An 18,002-nucleotide genomic window follows, 5' to 3' on the forward strand; every position below is an offset into this window, starting at 1 on the left:
GAAAAATTTAGCAAAATTATTAAATAAAACAATCACCAATGGTCCTTTAGAGTGGCACTTATTCACATTGATTGACATTGGTGAACAAAAAGACAAACATTTTTTGACCATTGTAATACAAACGCTGCAAAATTTATTAAGAGCACTTCATCGCTAACTGAACAACTTTTTCCCTTTCCTCTCCTTCTTCCCTCTTCAACACTCATTAATTTCCTATTTCTCTTTTCTTCTCCTTTTATTCCAGTATTTACGCGATCCCGAAGGAAATCCCTGTTCCCCATCGGAATACAGTTTGCAACAGGCAGCTGATGGCTCAATTTATCTGCTGCCCAGAGATGCTGCAAATAAAAATGATACCACAAATCCCAGTGTCGGTGGGGGTGGTCTCTTGAATGGTGTTGCAGGTAGTCCCCTAAATGCGCAAAACATGCCCACAGCTAGCGGACATCATCATACACAAATTGCTGGTCATCCCCATTCAGCGTCTGGTGCTGGTGGTGGTCATCATTTGCATCAAGCGCCGTCACAACAACAGCAAACTGCTTTGCATACAGCAGCTGCTGCAGGTTCTTTGGCGCACAGTCATGTGCAACACCATCACCAGCATCATCATCAACAACAGCCACAACAACATCATCATCAGCAGCAGCAGCAACAACATCACCAGACAACACATGCCGCCCATGGTCATCATACAACAGGAGGAGGTAGTCAACATCAACAACAACCGCAAAAAGATTGAAATTTATTGTGGCAACATTATGCAGCGCATTGGTTTCAAATACATCCTCCTCCTCCAACAACTTCACAACAACAACAACATTATGCTCATTGTTATTTTTCACAAAATACACAGTATCCAACAAATACTACATCTAAGGCAAGCACTTGTACTTTAAGCTGTCAGGATCATCATTATCATCGGAAGCGTCATCATCATAAGCAACAGAAATATGGCAAGGCCCATATCTGTTATGGCATCCATCATACTCCATCACATCATCCCTATCAATATCATCAGCATCCTTCTTCTCATGGGCATTATGAGTCTACTTACTATTGATTAATTTTTTTTTTGTTTATTATTTTTTTAATTTTATAATTTTTCTTATTATTATATTAATAACAATTCAGGGGATATTTTCTTAATAATTTTTTTATTGTTAAGCAAAAGGATTATTGGGATTACAACAAAAACAATGAAAAAATATAACAAAAAATATAAATATAAAAAAATGTTTTTAAATATTAAGAAAAGTTATTATTTTTAACTTGATTTTAAAAATTAATGTAAAAAAGTTAATAATATACACCATAAGTATGTATGTATGAATGTGATTTGAATGAGAAAATTGGATAAAAAACTTATAATTAAATAGAAAAACAATAAAAATTACTAAATTTCGTTTATAACAATTTCAAAATTTTATGTTTTTATTGTAAAAAAAAATCTTAACTATTACTACTAGATTTTGTTTATAACATTTTCAACAATGCTATAAACGAAATCTTTTCTTAACAGATTTAAATGTTATGTGTGAAAACATGATTTATTTTTAAACAATTGTTTTAAACGAATTCTAGTTGTAAAATAAATTTCACAAACACACATTTTCATACATATTTATATGTACCACTAAACCATGTTGTGATTATATCACAAAATTATCTTTTTTTATTAATTATATAAAGGATTTTAATATGAACCACCAACAAATGTCATCCACGTCGCCGCCTATAACCCAAATTGTATTTTTCTTAATTTAATTTGAACAAAAATTTTTGAATTTGTGATAAATTATGGTTTCTTAATTTTATTATATTATAATTTGGAAATGTCTATAAAAAGCTTTTTTGTTTTCTTTTTTTTAGAAAAAAAATATTTACTTTTTGGTTAAATGGATTAGTTATTTTTATATATAAAAACACACAAATGTTATAATTTTAATTATATTAAGCTATTCTAACACAAAAACAAATATTTCGGAAATAAAATACATAGTACACAATGTAACCAATATTTAAACGGATTGAAAAAAACCTAATATTTTTAAAGTAGCCAAATAAGTGAGGTTATGTTTAATACTATTTTCTTTTCACACTTATGCTAAGTCGATTTTAGTTTTTAATCGTATTTTCAAAAATAAAAGCTGAGAATATCTATCTATCTAAGCATGTAAATATTGATTGTAATTGTATTGTATAACATAAATATTTAAACTATTTTTAAAAACAAAAACAATATATTTTTTTCATCTTTTTTTGTGAACATTTTGGTTTGGTCTTTGGAATGTTTTGGCACAAAAGTAATTGAAATGCAGTGCAGTAATCCACGTAACATGAAACATGGTACACTGCATATGAAAGGGTAGCAATTACAAAATGGATGTGATTGGTCTATAACGTTCCTTCATAATTCGACGAATTTTCCATGTTATCGTTATATGGGTGAAAACGTGAAATGACTGGATTCGTCGATCGAAAAGGTCAAGTGCGAAAATGGGTTTAAATAATTATTTTTCGTATGATGCTTTGGATGTAACTCCCATATATACATATTTTACAAATTCACAGGGTAGGTAGGGTATCATATAGTCGAGCCTGGCCGACTTTGATTCCTGTCATACTGGTTATTTCTTTTTCCTTTGCATTTCTACTTTTTATGGTTCCATGTAGTATTTTATGGTATATTTAATAATCCAATGATAAGATCATTTAGTAACACTGTGCAACATTTTTAAGGTGATCTTGTGCAAACAATTCGAACTGAGAATTTTTTGAAAGTACAGACCCAAACGACAAGAAATCCTAGTTGGGGTTTGTTGTGTCAGATCCAGCTCGGGTTTTATGGCCCCATCTAAACATGGTTAAATATTGAGTTTTTAAAGAAATTGATAGAGTTGTCCCAATTTACATTAGGCGAGTTTACTTACGGCAATTGTCAGTTTGTGGGTGAGAGAGGGTGTTGAGAGGCAAAGGGTTACCATATACCTCACCTCTCTCTCCATCAAAGTGACAATTGCCGCAAGTAAACTCGCCTAATGTAAATTGGGACGTTGTGTCGTTCCGGAGGGAACTAGTTCAAAGGAACTACTCCACAAAAGGAACGACCGGTACTAGGTCCGACTATGCGGTTCAACTAGTTCTTTTGCTCCCTCGTTCCTTTTTCTCCCATTCTTTTTGCTCTTCTCTTTCAGTTACTCCCATCAGTTCATTTAAGATCAGTTGTCACTCTCCCTGTCTTTTATTAGTGAATAAGAAATTTCATAGTGTCATTTCGTTTTTCGTTTCTTACTAAAAACCTGATCTTTGCCGAATTAAAAACAGCAATTGAAGTATTTTAAATTAGCAAAACATTTGTAAATTTGTTTTAAATATTTGTTTTCTAGCATGAAGAAAGCCGAAAACAATTTATTTTTCTTTTGTTTTAATGAAGAAGAAGCACGAACTGAGTGAACGAGTATGAGTGTGGGTATACATATAAAGGTTGGTACTAAAAGGAACTATGGAACTAACTGAACGATCTAGTTCCTTTTGCGGAACGGAACGAAAAAGATCGAACCGTAAAAGGAACGAGATTGCCCAACTCTAGATTTTGACATTTTTGCTGGAGTTTTTGCAATTTACCTCATTTTACAGTTCCCGCATTTTTTTAAGAAATTTGAATTTTTGACAATTCGCTCTTTTTTCTAACATTACTATTAAAAAAGTACAGGAACACAATGAAAAGTAGCATTGTAACAAAGTAATTTTATATTTTTTTCACATTGTTACAAAATTTTAATACTAAAATTTTTGTTGCAACAATTGACCATCTACCTTGTTAATTGTGATACGTGAAAAGTGTTGTGACTTTTGGTACTTTTTAGGCAAAAACAGGGTTGTATATCATGTGTACTGTGATTTCGATGTTGATTTCGCTGAAATCGCGAAATGAGATGATTTCATTTTTGTATGCGAAATCGTGATAAACGCCTTCGAAATCACGAAATGACGCTGAATGTAAACCAAACATAATTCCCTATTTGCAGTTGACTAATTTTCTCGGGGCAACTGTCAGTTTATAGTATGGAGAGAGTCGAGGAAAATAGAAACACTTTGCCTCTCAGCACCCTCTCTCTCTCTTCGACAAACTAAAATTGGTATAATATATATTTGCTTCAAAGATCAACCCAAACAGTTCAAAACAAAGAAATATTTACAATTGAAATCTACTAGGTGATAGCAATAATAGTTTTAAAGGTTTGAACCAAGTACATCAAGTTCAGTATCTAACAGACTGCGAGACGAAGTTCGCCGGATCCTTAGCACAAAATAAAATAATGTTATTTTAATTGTAAAACAAATCGTTCGAAATCATCTTTTAAACAAGAATCGGTATAATTGAGGGCCTATCTCAAAGGAAAATGATTGCGAACGAAAAACACCTAAACTTTGGTTTTCATGGCAATATTGACTTTGTGTTTGCTTTAAAACAACTACAAAATTTAAAAATCATACACGAGTTTAGTTGTTTTTCTTTCGTTTTTTATTTTCGTTCGACATAGTGAAGCAGGCTGTAAATTGCAAATTTGTGAATTTTAATTTAATAAGTTACAGGAATCCAGTACCTGTGTGCTCTTATTGGGGAGAGAAAAAAATTAAAAAATTGTGCTGAAGGAGATATAACCTCAGCCTCTGACCAAAAATATACATAAAATATATTGGTTTTGTATCACAGTTTGCTTCAAAATAAATGGAGTCTGTAATATGGGGCTATACCTAATCAATGACATATAGTGCAAATTTTTTAGTAAGCTAACTTAAATTTCGAAGAAGCCATCTTAGTATGTGACGGCAGGATTTTCGGGTCATTATCCCAGGAAGTATGGACTTACTCTGAAAGAAAATTGTACTGTTGTAATATAGACCGTGAAAAAACCTTCTGCAAAAAATTTCAAATAGATCCGAGACTGCATTTTCGCAAATTTTTTGTTGGAGGTACACAAAGGACGAGACCGATATAGACCATATTTCAATCAGATGCATGACTGGATGCATATTTTGGACCAATCAGAAATACCCTGCGAGAGTTATCTTATGAATTTGTCGTTGTACTTGGTGCCGTCAGTTTTCTTGGAGCTTTTAGGCCATTATTTGGTTGAAATCAGTTGATCCGTTCGAGAGTTATCGTACGCACCAGACAGATAGACAGACAACTTTCCTGAAACGAATTTCGTCCAAACTTACTTGGTGTCTAAAACCGTCATTTCGATGAGAATCATTTTTGGACGTATCAAAGTGTATATACCCTCGTTAGAATAAATGCTTGGGTAATATGGATGCCCCAAGAGCACTTTTGTGGTAGAATGGTGAATTATTTTAGTACGTTGCGTTGAATATTAGGTATGAACGTTATTCTAGAAATTGGAGATCTAATTATTTTGTTTACAATTATGCTCTTGCATTTTTTAAAAATTCTTTATTACATCATAGCTTTTGAATCAATATTATATATATATATATATATACAGTGAGTGTCAAAAATATTCCGTTTTAATTTTCACCAATAATAAAACCTCAGTATTTTAGAAGCCCATGCCCAATATCCAAAAAACAAAATACATAAACAAATGCTGGTCCTGTGACAATTAAAAAGTGTATGTAACATGGATCCATGGCAACCCTATAAGCGAGAATAGCAAAGAAAACGTTGTTAACCCTGTTTTCTATGCGTCAAAAATATTCGGTTTATGCATGGTTTAATAAGAAAGGTTAGCCAAAGCTTCATGTCAATTTAAATTTTTTTCATTCGAGTATGCCTAAAACTTCAAAACAATATAAACAAACTGTGTATGTGTGTGTGGTGTTTGAATAATATGCCAAACAATTTTAAAAACAATCGAATTCAATGATTTTTAAAATTGTTTTTAGACCATTTGTATGGAAGAAATTGGTGAGATTTGCATTGAAACAATCAGTTTATCATATTCACAACTCGATTATGTGGAGAAAACTTAACTCTTCATTCATTTTTCGCGTTTTTTATAAAATGCTCAAAAAATGCATTGTAAACAAACCCAATTGTTGCTTTTATTTTGAAGTTTTAGGAATTCAAGAAAAACAAGGGTTCTATAGATTTTTTCATTTAAATCTACCTCTTTACTTATACCATGGGTTTATGTAAATTTTTTTAAATATTTTGCCAAACAACAGGTCATTATCGAACTTTTTCTGCAATATTAGTATACATTTTAATAATTGCGAACAGAATCTTTGTTCCTGTGTGCAAAAATATTATATTTTATAGCAAATTATTAAAATTTAGCGCTAAGGAAAAACGCTATCCCAGAAAAGAGAAAACTGATCATATTTCATTATAAAAACAGCAGAAATAAAACGAAATTTTGGTTATTTTTGAATATTTAGTTGAATATATTTGAAATAATGTGCAAAAGTCACGAATATATGGAAATAATCGATTTCGTGAAACATATAAGCCAGCCAAAACCAAGAACTGGGAGGGAAGGTAGAGGAATCTCCTGAAAAATTACGGCTAAACCGCCTTAAGTTTCTTAAATTTGGTCACTGAGTAATAAATGACTTTTAGCAGATAGAAAATATGCACTTACATTACAAAAAAATGGTAAGGATAAAGCCTTTCGTGGCCTTGTAACACATCATAAATCATTGATAAATACATGTCTCCTAGAAGCTCCTTTGTACTTTTTGTGTTGGAAACTTGGTGGTATACTGATTTTCCTGCTTAGGCATTCAAAACTAACTCCTTTTCACCAAGTTTCTGATGTACATCAAGTTTTGAAGGTACATCAAGGTGAAACTTGAACTAGATTTTTGGTTACGTAAATAAGCCGATAATTTGTGATGTGTTACAACGCCATGAAAGGCTTTATCCTTACGAATTTCTTGTAATGTAAGTGCATATTTTCTATCTTCTGAAAGTCATTTAGGACTCAGTGACAAATTTCAAGAAACTTAAGGCGGTTTAGCCGTAATTTTTCAGGAGATTCCTCTACCTTCCCTCCCAGTTCTTAGTTTTGGCTGGCTTATGTGTTTCACAAAATCGATTATTTCTATATTTTCGTGACTTTTGCACATTATTTCAAATATATTCGACTAAATATTCAAAAATAAGCTAAATATCCTTTTATTTCTGCTGTTTTAATAATAAAATATGACCAGTTTTCTCTTTTCTGGGATAGCATTTTTCCCTAGCGCTAAATTTTAATAATTTGCTATAAAATATATTTTTGCACACAGGAACAAAGATACTGTTCGCAATTATTAAAATGTATACTAATATTGCAGAAAAAGTTCGATAATGACCTGTTTTTTGGCAAAATATTTAACAAAAGTTACAAAAACCGAATATTTTTGACGCATAGAAAACAGGGTTAACAACGTTTTCTTTGTTATTCTCGCTTATAGGGTTGCCATGGATCCATGCTAAATACGCTTTTTAATTGCCACAGGACGAACATTTTTTTAAATTTTTTTTTTCTAATTTTGTTTTTCAAAATAGTCAGGCTTAATCCCATAGTCGTTGTTTTAATATTTTATTAAAACAACTTTAATTTATTAGTGGGAAAAATAATAACTAATAAATTAAAGTTGTTTTAATAAAATATTAAAACAACGACTATGGGATTAAGCCTGACTATTTTGAAAAACAAAATAGAAGTCGTCATCCCAAACAAAAAACGCCAACCCTCCTAATTGTGAGACCGGGCACCGTCAAAATGTTGTTTATTGCTGTAGTATGCAAAACCAACAAATTAGTTATGTGCTTTTTCGTCGAGAATCGACGAACGCATAGCAGTGGGAAAAATTTGGATTTGTTTGCAAGTGAAGTTGCTAAAGTTTAGGTAGTGCCAAAGAAATTCTCGATCAGAGTGTTTCTTTGCGCACGTATCTATTTGAGCTAGCAATTGACAGTTGGGTATAAAAAGTTTCTTGTTAAAAAACAGGAAATAAGGGAACTGATGAAGATCTGTGGCGAGATCTGAAACTATAGTATTCCCTGCCGTACCCCTGGGTAAACATCCCCAATTTTTTTCCCACTAATAAATTAAAGTTGTTTTAATAAAATATTAAAACAACGACTATGGGATTAAGCCTGACTATCTTGAAAAACAAAATAGAAGTCGTCATCCCAAACAAAAAACGCCAACCCTCCTAATTTTTTTTCTAAAATACTGAGATGTTATTATTGGTGAAATTGAAAACCGAATATATATATATATATATATATATATTCTAAACTGATGAAGATATAGCTATGAAATTTGGAGGATATGTTTATTTTATAGAGTTACAAGAATTACAATATCAAGATGTGAAACTATATTGACAATTTTTGGTAGAACAAAATTTTTGGTAATTTTTTGAAAAAAAAATATTTTACCCTTTTTTGGCACAAAGATTGGATTTGGACACACTGTGTGTTGTCATTGGAGGTAATGAATCTCAGTGCGAAGCTGTCCTTCCCAGCTAACAATTTTTTCCGATTTTTTTCCGAATTCGGAACGAAACTCTGCACAAGTATGCGATTCTGATGTCGAATTCGTTCAGAAATCGGAACAAAATTGTGTGAAGGTGCCCACGAATTCGGAAAGTTTTATCGGAAAAAAATCGGAAGGAATATTAGAGTTTCTTTCCGAATTCTGAACGAATTCGCAAAAAAACTCTAATGAAAAAAAGGGAAATTTTAAGGGAATTTTCGATTATCTGCACAATTTCGGAAAAAATCGGAAGATTATCGGATGTTTGATCCGATATTCGGAAAAAAATCGGAAGATTATCGGATATTTTATCCGATATATGGAAAAAATCTGAATATTTTGGTAAGGTTTTATCCGAAAATCGGAAAAAATTCCGGTGATTTATATTTCGGAAAATGTTCGGATGTTTAATGCGAATTTTTTTATTCTTTATTTCGTCATCTTCACAAGTTGAATTTAATAGTATTCATTGGTGCTGCCCGCTGATATTGTGTGTTTGCAAAATTATAAAACAAAACTTTTCCTAATAAAGTTTCCATGTGTCATCACGATGTTGTTCTTTATTTGGCGTATCTAAAATAGAATTAACAATATTTGTTATTATAAACAGCTTTTTACAAAATGTGTATGCAAACTTCCAATTTTAATTTGTTTTAAAACACACAATAATTTGTTCCGCTACGTCTTACTCACTTAACTGCTGCGAAATAACTAAAAAACAAGGTACAGCATGCAAACAAAGCAAAGAAATTTCCCTTGCCGCTGGCGTTGTTTGTATACAATCAACTCTCAACCAGAGTTCGGGATTTTTGCTCGCGAGAAAAATACACAGATCAAAAATTCTTTCAGATTATGTGCAGAGTACTCGGAAACTAATCGGAAAGAAAACAAATCAAAATTTCCCTTCCGAGATTGTGCAGAGCACTCGGAAAATAATCGGAAAGAAAGGTTACGAAATCTCGGAAAAAATCTGATATCAGAGCCATCGGCAAAAATTGTTGGCTGGGTTCTTACGATAGACATAAATTTGTATGTATTAGTAAGTTTACATTTACGAATTTCACTCGATTTCAACTGTCAATCCCATTGCTTAAACGTCAAATGAAATCCAAATCCATTGGATGTGTTTTCATTTAACGTATACGAAAGGAAGTGACAGTTGAAATCGAGTGGATTTCGTAAATGTAAACCAAGCATATGATAATTATATAACAAAACAACTAACCACAATATTCGCTTATTTTGTATATTCTTTAATCTCTTCATTCTCTTTCTTAACATCAAGAATGAAAAAAACATGTATTAGAATCGAGGAAGCAAAAAGTCCACTAACAATACTTATATTATTATTATTCTAGCATATAAGAATCTATTGTAACACTCTAGATATTAACTTCTTTGCAGTGCATCTTATAAAAAACTGCTTTATTTCTATAATAATATAATTATCTACTACTTGTTAATATTTTCTTAATTTATATTTTGCTTGTATAAAAAGAGCTTATTTTTAATATAATCTGCTAAAATAAATTGAAAAATACAATAATTTTAGGCATTCACTTTTTTATTAGAAGAAATGTATAAAACAAAAATCATAAAAACAAACTATAAACTAAATAAAAACACCTTCTCCCCGATTTTTGTTAGAAATAATTTAATGTTGCATTTCTTAAAATGTTTAATCGCTGTTCATTTTTTGTTTTGAATCTTCTTGTAAATATGGTTTTGAATATTAACAGAACAGAATATAAGCTATATCGGGAACAACCGAAATATATATGTAAATAGAAAGATAGTTTTTTAAGGGGTAAATAATAATAAATATTATTAATAGTGCTATATAAAATACAAACAAACTTAATGTATATTATAGGGAGAACTCATCTAAAAATACACGGAAGTAACACTAAAACAAATAAAAATAAATTGTCTTTTTATTTATTTCTCTGAGAAAGCAATTAAAAAATATCAGTCAGCGTTGCGGACAGAGATAAACCATTAGCATGACAACAACCATTATGGGTACTTTACACGATATGTTTTTTACATATGAGTTGTCACTTTGCATACACATTTTGTATGGGAGAAGTGACAACTCATATGCAAAATACATATCGTGTAAAGTACCCATTAGCGAAAACAAGTATGGGTTGTTTTCCCCAATACGTTACTGTTATACAGTAGAACTTCGATAATTCGTAATTCAAGGGACCAGCCAATTTTTACGAATTATCGAGGATTACGATTTACCGAGATTAGGAATTAACGAGGTTAAAATAAAAAATACGAATTATCGAGGCTTTGTCATTTATTGAAACAATTATATAAAAATTCAGAAAAAAAAAACAAATACATATTTGATGTAAATTCGAATAATTGCCAAATCGGGGACTCCCTTTAAGAGTCATTTTAGTTGGTGGACGTAGTTTTTACAGCTTTGGGGTAATTATCCCAGAAAGTATGGACTTACACCCGGTAAAAATTATACTGTTATAATATGAGCTGCGAGGAACCTGCTGTACAAATTTATAAACGATCCTACATATGTTCCTAAACTGTACATTTGTGAAAAATTTGATATTTTGTGTGATAGATACCTGAACGAGTGGACCTATATAGTCCATAATCGAATTTGATTAATTTGATTTATTTTTCCCATAATTTACGATGCGCAAAGTTTGAACCAATGTCAATCACTCCTTTCGGTAGTTATCGTGCTTATCAGACAGTTTTTGTAAACAAGACCAAAAGAAGTACTTTAGGAGGAATTTGTCTGTCTTCCAAAAGCCCATAAACGACACTTTAGCAAACAAATTTGAACTTCTGTGAGGGAGGTACCCGAAGTAATTTTACGATGTAAAAAGTTTCGGGCAAGTGTGAAACTCAATTCAAAAGTTTGAGTGTTTATCACTCATTTGAGTTAATGCTGGCAGGGTTATTTGGAGCCTTTGAGACATCTCAGCAAGTATGAACTTGCAGCAGAAAAAAAGTTACAGTCGTGAAAGGGGCCACGAAAAGGGATTAAAATGCTAACTCCATATTAGCAAATGCATCGAAAATTTCTTCGAAATATGTTTAGCAACAATGAACAACGGCAACATGTAGTAACACATCACATAAAAATATTGCTAGCGAAGCTAATGCTATTTCATATTGTTGCTATAATAAAACAGCACCAAACAAGCATACTCATATTTTGCAGCACACATGATCAAAATATATCAGAAAAGAGAATAAAGCGGTGTACACACGATCAGTTTTGGCTGTCGATTTTACGGAAATATAGATAAGTGTCAAACTGTCCAGAAACAACAAAATATTTTGTGGTTGCCTGTTGACTGACACAGGGGTGCCAAGTTGGTGGTTTTTCCGCTACTTGTGGTGATTTTTGACGTACAAAAACCACTGTTTTAGCAGGAATGTCAACTGTTTTAAGGTAAAAATCGCTACAGACCTATGGTGCGTATGTGGCTGTAGCGATTTTTACCTCGGAACAGTTGGCATCCCTGGACTGACATATGTAAATGAAAGGCCACACTGACAAGCAAGCGATTATTTCCCAGCAAAAAGTTTCCATCCGTGGATGCAGTTTAATCAGTACAAGTGTACAGTACAATCGCCGTTGGAGTGCATCTTTTCCTATGAATTTTACAAGGGAGCGCGCAGCTAGGATGCACTCCATTTTGCTTCCACAGCACACAGCTAGGATGTACTCAATTTTCGATCCAAATCACAGTTTTTGATGTAGTGTTTTGAATTGAATTTAAAAGCACATTTCGGATTGTATTTTTAGTCAGTATAAAGATGCAATTAAATTGCAAGCCATTGCGGAATATCCCAAAATAAATAAAGTTCATTGATTATTAGTGTAAAACAAGAACTCAAAGAACTTTATTATATTTATTATATAAACACAAATTTTTTATAAAAATACAAATTTAAAAAAAAGTTTCAATTAAGTTCAATCACATTTGAGCTCACTTCCTCCGTTCTCAATTTAATCCAAGCGCATCTGATTTTCTTTAATCATCGTAATGTTTTATTCCCATCACTAGTTCAGCTTTCGACATGGACTCCAACTCCACTCCATTAAAAATTTCCGTCTCGTGAATTACCTCAAAAATTTTCGTAAATAAGTTTTATTTCTTTATTTTATAACAAATTCTCCGAAATGTATACACTCTTGTTTGTCTTTTGAAGAAATGTGTAGGGATCAACCAACTGGTTTTTTTCTGTAGGGATCTCTACAGCAACTGCTTATAAAATGTATCGAACGGAGTGCATTTTTCATAACTCTGTTGGACTACATCGAAAGATGTTGTGAAATCATAAGTCCAATTGTACAACTTCCAAAATTTTTTGCTGGGTTATTTTACCCCGCTTATGCTTGGTTTACATTCGGCGCTATTTCGTGATTTCGCGCGGAATCAAGCAAAGTTTATCATGATTTCGCATACAAAAATGAAATCATCTCATTTCGTGATTTCAGCGAAATCAACATCGAAATCACAGTACACTGATATACAACCCTGTTTTTGCCTAAAAAGTTCCAAAAGTTGCAACACTTTTCACGTATCACAATAAATAAGGAATTGGTAAAATCCTGTGGAAATTGGAGCGCAAGTGTAAACTTGGCAATAAGCAACATAGTTGCAGCAGCTTATAGCTCATTTAGACTAATAAATCCAGTACAAATCGCATTGCATTTAGATATACCTTGGGAGGATTTAAATGGCAGTCAGCTGATTTTTGTTCATAGCACAATTACCAAGGTAAATGCATCAGCCCGTCTGATCTAATTGTAAATTGAATTCGTTTCAAAAAACATACGGCGAATTACAAATTTATTGTTTAATATTGAAAATGTTAGCAAATTATGCTACTAATGCTAACTAATGAGCAAATAAAGACTTATTTTATCGTTTAGACATCGTAAATTTAGTCTTGGTTGATCAAAATCAAATTTAATTTTTTCGCCTTGTTTACAAAATTTAACATTTTAAATTATTTTTGTTGTAGCAATTCACCGATGCATCTACCTTGTTTCTTGTGCCAGCTTGCAACTTTTTGTATTTTCTAGCAACGAGTTGCAAAAAACAGAGTTGTATACGAGGATTTATGCCGGATTTAAAACAACTCCACTCAATAAGAGGATTTATTTTTGTATGGTAAATAAAAATAGAATAAAAGCTGATAATGCGCTAAATCCGGCTAAGCATATGTTTATATTTACGAAATTTACTCGATTTCAACTGTCAATTCCATTGCGCAAACGTCAAATGAAATCCAATCGATTTCAGATGAGTTTTCATTTGACGTATACACAAAGGAATTGACAGATGAAATCGAGTGGATTTCGTAAATGTAAACATAGTATAATGATGTCATATCTAAATGGCCGATGATTAAGTCTATTACCTCGATTTATTTGACATATACTGTATGATAATGACAACTTAAATCCACTGCAACCCAGCATAGTCTAATATTGCGGTTACACTAGAGCTTTTTGCCGGGTTAGGTCATGTTTATATTATAGCCTTTTGCAGGGTTAACCTTCTTTATGAGGATTTGTTTGACGTATATGTGATGGAATTGACATTTAAGGCCTGGGTACATAAGCTGCTTTGCCTGGTTGCCTTGCTTTCCTGCTTCATTTTTGACATAATAAAAATAAAAGAATAAAGGAGGCCGAGCAAATTTTAAACTGGGTTGCCATTTTCTTTTTTATTCTTTTATCACAAGTAAGCAAGGCAACCAGGCGAGGCAGCTTATGTATGTAGGCCTTTAGAACCCAGTGGGTTTGTTAAATCCGGCTATATATAAAGGTATTATTGACCCACTTCGAGATGATTTATTTGACGTTTGCGCTATGGAATTGACATTTGAAATCAAACCTTCTGGGTTAATCCGGTTAAGCTTAATCGGGGTATAATTGTACTGTTAAACGCATTTTACACTTGCATTTAAAACAGGTATTTTGGGAGTTTACGTCACTTATTTGACAGATATTAAGTCTTTTTGATAACTTAGCAAGTAAAAAGTATTTGCAAGTTCTTGCAACCACTTCTCGTTTCTATTTTATTGAACAAGTTTGCTAGCGAACAGCATTTTGTAAAAGTTTGTAGACATTTGTACAAACTTTTGGGTTATCGAACAGGCCTATTGTATGGAATTGAGAACTTAAATGATGTATTTTTTATGGAGCAACTGGAGTTTAGCCGCTCATCCCAATTTTTTTTTTTTAATTTACAGTTTTTTTTAATTGGCCGGCCTTCGGCCGGCGATTTAAGACTTTCTCCTATGGACAGGAGCAAATCTAGGGCAAGGGAACACAATTTTTTTCTAATTTAAAAATTTTCTCTCATTAAGTGGCTTTTTACAAGGGAATTTTTGGAACTTCAAATGCCCATATCTCGGGAAGTATATACTTCCCAAAAAAATTATGTGTACATTCGTGATCAGGGAAGTGAAATCTACTTGTAAAAAAAAATTCATCAAAATCGGAGCTGAGCGGCTAAACTCCAGTTAAGCCTTTTTTATAAAGCATTTCAAGTGTAAAATGCGATTTATGCATTACCCGTTTTCGGCTTTTTAGTTTTGCGAACCGCTTGAAAATCATCATGTTCCTAAAAATACCATCCATTCATTCAACGAATTCAACATGTTGCTAAAACACTTCATTTCTTATAAAAGTCGATTGGACCTCATTTCGATCTACAGTTCCCTACTCACAAACAAAAAATTTGCAAACTAGCCTCCTTGTCCATTGCAAATTGAGATAAAAAATAAAAGTTGGCCTAAAAATTAAAAATACTAAACATAATGGAACAAATGGAAGTTGATGTTGAAATGACAGCCAAGGCTAGTACATCCACTGCTGCAGCAGCCTCTGGTGATGGCAACAGTAAAGCAACAAATGCCGGTACAAGTGCAACATCATCCTCATCAAACGTTATGGCTGATCCAAGTACCGTGCCATCGGTTACCATATCGTTACATCCTTTGGTTATAATGAATATATCGGAACATTGGACACGTATACGGGCACAGGCGGGTGAAGTTTGTCAGGTCTATGGTGCTTTGATTGGCAAACAAAAGGGTCGTAACATAGAAGTGATGAATTCCTTCGAGTTGAAAACCGATGTTGTGGGCGATGATGTGTTCATCAGTGTGGAATATTATATGGCCAAGGAGTTACAATATAAGCAGGTATTTGGAGTAAAAAGATTTATTAAAGGAATATGGTTTACGGTTATATGTGTTGTATTGTAGGTTTTCAGTGATATGGACTTTATTGGCTGGTATACTACCGGAGAATATCCCACAGAAAAGGAATTGACAATTCACAAACAAATCTCAGAAATGAATGAATGTCCCATAATGTTACAATTAAATCCCTTATCGCGTAATGTTGACCAATTACCCTTAAAACTCTATGAATCGGTTATAGATATTGTTCGCGGCGAGGCAACAATGCTATTGGTACCACTCACCTACACCTTGGCCACCGAGGAAGCTGAACGTATCGGAGTAGATCATGTAGCCCGCATGTCAACCAATGATACTGGTGAAAAATCATTTGTTGCTGAACATTTGGTTGCCCAAGAGAGTGCCATCAAAATGCTTAAGACGCGAATTAAAATCGTACTGAAATACATACAAGATGTTGAGGCAGGAAAATTGCCAGCCAATCAAGAGATTCTACGTGAAGTCTATGCTCTCAGTCATCGATTGCCTGTGATGCAAGGCAATGCCTTCAAGGAGGAATTCTATACACAATGCAATGATGTTGGCCTTATTAGCTATTTAGGTGCCATGACAAAGGGTTGTAATGATATGAATCATTTTGTTAACAAATTTAATGTACTCTACGATCGCCAAGGCTCAGGCAGACGTTTGCGGGGTTTGTATTATTAAATGTGACAACTTTTTAAATTTTTTTATTTTATACTATGTCAAAGAAAAAATGGTATTTATTAAACACCAACCACCCTAGGATATTCATCAACTTGTGTCACCTTAGGTACCTCATCACTCGTATGGTCGACCAGACCATAGCTGAAATCGATTTGCAAACGAAAGACAAGTGAAGGAAGTTTTCTGTTTCATTTTTGTTTTTTAATTTTCATTATTTCATGATGATGATAATGAACCGCGAAAACGAATTACAATAAAGGAAAACAAAAATTCTGTAAAAATTAAATGTTGCAAGAGATTATTTCAAGGTATATGTTTGTGTTGAGATTTTTGCTTTAGATTGAATATATTTTACAGATATGAGGGAAAACGTACGGTAATTTTGGTGTTCCTTGTGTAACAATTAAGTCTTCACGAGTGTACCAAAATATACAGAGGCGATTTCTGCCATATGGAATTTTTACTTATTAGGATCTAATGCGCAGCAAGGATTAGCTTACCGGTCTTCCACGCAGAAGTTCGAGCCTACTGACGAACAACATAATTTCTGGCATCAACAACTATTTTACAAATGGAGTCATACCGTGTGTGGCTCGCCCTTCGAACTTATCGATTAGAAGGAAATCCCAATACGTAGAACTTAAACAAATAGCCCGAATTTTCTCCTTGTCCCCTGTAAGATGGTCGAAGATTTTTTTTTTAATATTCCCGCGCCATCCGTTTAAGCTAAGTTTGTAAATGTGAGCCAAAAAGTGCCCGATTCATAACTTCATCCGAGAACGTAGACTACAGACCACCCCCCTCAACCAACTGCGAACATCACGGACCATGTGCGGTCATTTGGATGTGACGAACATAGACTGTTTAAATAAAGATGCGAGCATATTATTGGTGAGACAACATAAGTTCCTCCTAGGTTGCCTTCTTCCTGGTCATACCACCACCTATCCACATTCGTGAGGTCTAACTTGCCATACAATGGAACATTGACCGACTGTAAATTGCCTTAGCGTTGAAATGACTACTTACAAATGTTGTTGTAGCAGCATAGGATTGATGCGGGGTTGACAGCCGCTGGCTGAAACGCTTTTGATTTCGGGTCAATTTGGTACCAAAAACCAGCTGCCGAGGGTTTGACTACTTACAAATGATGGCCTTCACCGGTGAGTATATGCTGGAGTTGTCAATGAACATCCACCCTTGATTGTGATTCAATCATATTGCCTCAACTTTGATCTGACTGAGTACAATTATCACAGGAATATCGCAGGACATATAACACGGAACCACACAGGATATTGTACATTTTCGTTGGCTCAGATCGACCTACCTTTTCCGTGCTGTAGCAGGACTTTTTTGAAGTTTCCATGTTTGTTCATAGTTGTTCTCTTGGGGAAAACCCCATCGAAATAATGGTATAGAGTGTTGCAGTCTGTGTTAGATCTGCTTGTGAAATATTTGGGTTTATTCCTTTCGCTTCCTATCCCAATAAATGTTCAACCATTTTCAATTCGATCCAGATGAGGACCTTTGCGTGAATCATTATAGTGCTTCTGGTCCGTGTTGTAAAGGCATATTTTT

General features: G+C 33.3%; 2 protein-coding genes across 26 annotated transcripts in view; both read left to right on the forward strand.

The window, feature by feature from the left end:
* The window catches only part of cnc (NFE2 like bZIP transcription factor cap-n-collar), a 258,184-nt gene extending 255,945 nt beyond the window's left edge, over nt 1–2,239 (forward strand). For all 23 annotated transcript variants that reach the window (XM_073959460.1, XM_073959457.1, XM_073959458.1 and 20 more), the window contains one exon: nt 245–2,239. In XM_073959460.1, coding sequence (XP_073815561.1) covers nt 245–742 — 498 coding nt within the window. In that variant the 3' untranslated portion in view covers nt 743–2,239. The remainder of the gene's footprint in view (nt 1–244) is intronic.
* Nucleotides 2,240–15,209: 12,970 nt separating this feature from the next.
* On the forward strand, nt 15,210–16,707 carry CSN6 (COP9 signalosome subunit 6). 3 transcript variants are annotated; one of them, XM_073959437.1, is made up of 3 exons: nt 15,210–15,713; nt 15,777–16,407; nt 16,501–16,707. In XM_073959437.1, the coding sequence occupies exons 1-3, from the start codon at nt 15,327–15,329 to the stop codon at nt 16,560–16,562; spliced, it is 1,080 nt and encodes a 359-aa protein (XP_073815538.1). In that variant the 5' UTR covers nt 15,210–15,326; the 3' UTR covers nt 16,563–16,707. The 3 variants fall into 3 exon arrangements, with proteins under 3 accessions (XP_073815538.1, XP_073815539.1, XP_073815540.1); XM_073959438.1 differs by having other exon boundaries at nt 15,211–15,713; nt 16,528–16,707; XM_073959439.1 differs by having other exon boundaries at nt 15,212–15,713; nt 15,777–16,665.
* The last annotated feature ends 1,295 nt before the right edge of the window (nt 16,708–18,002 follow it).

The sequence above is a fragment of the Musca autumnalis genome, unplaced genomic scaffold (assembly GCF_047663935.1).
Source record: "Musca autumnalis isolate F117 unplaced genomic scaffold, ASM4766393v1 scaffold_1, whole genome shotgun sequence".
Classification (NCBI taxonomy): Eukaryota; Metazoa; Arthropoda; class Insecta; order Diptera; family Muscidae; genus Musca; species Musca autumnalis.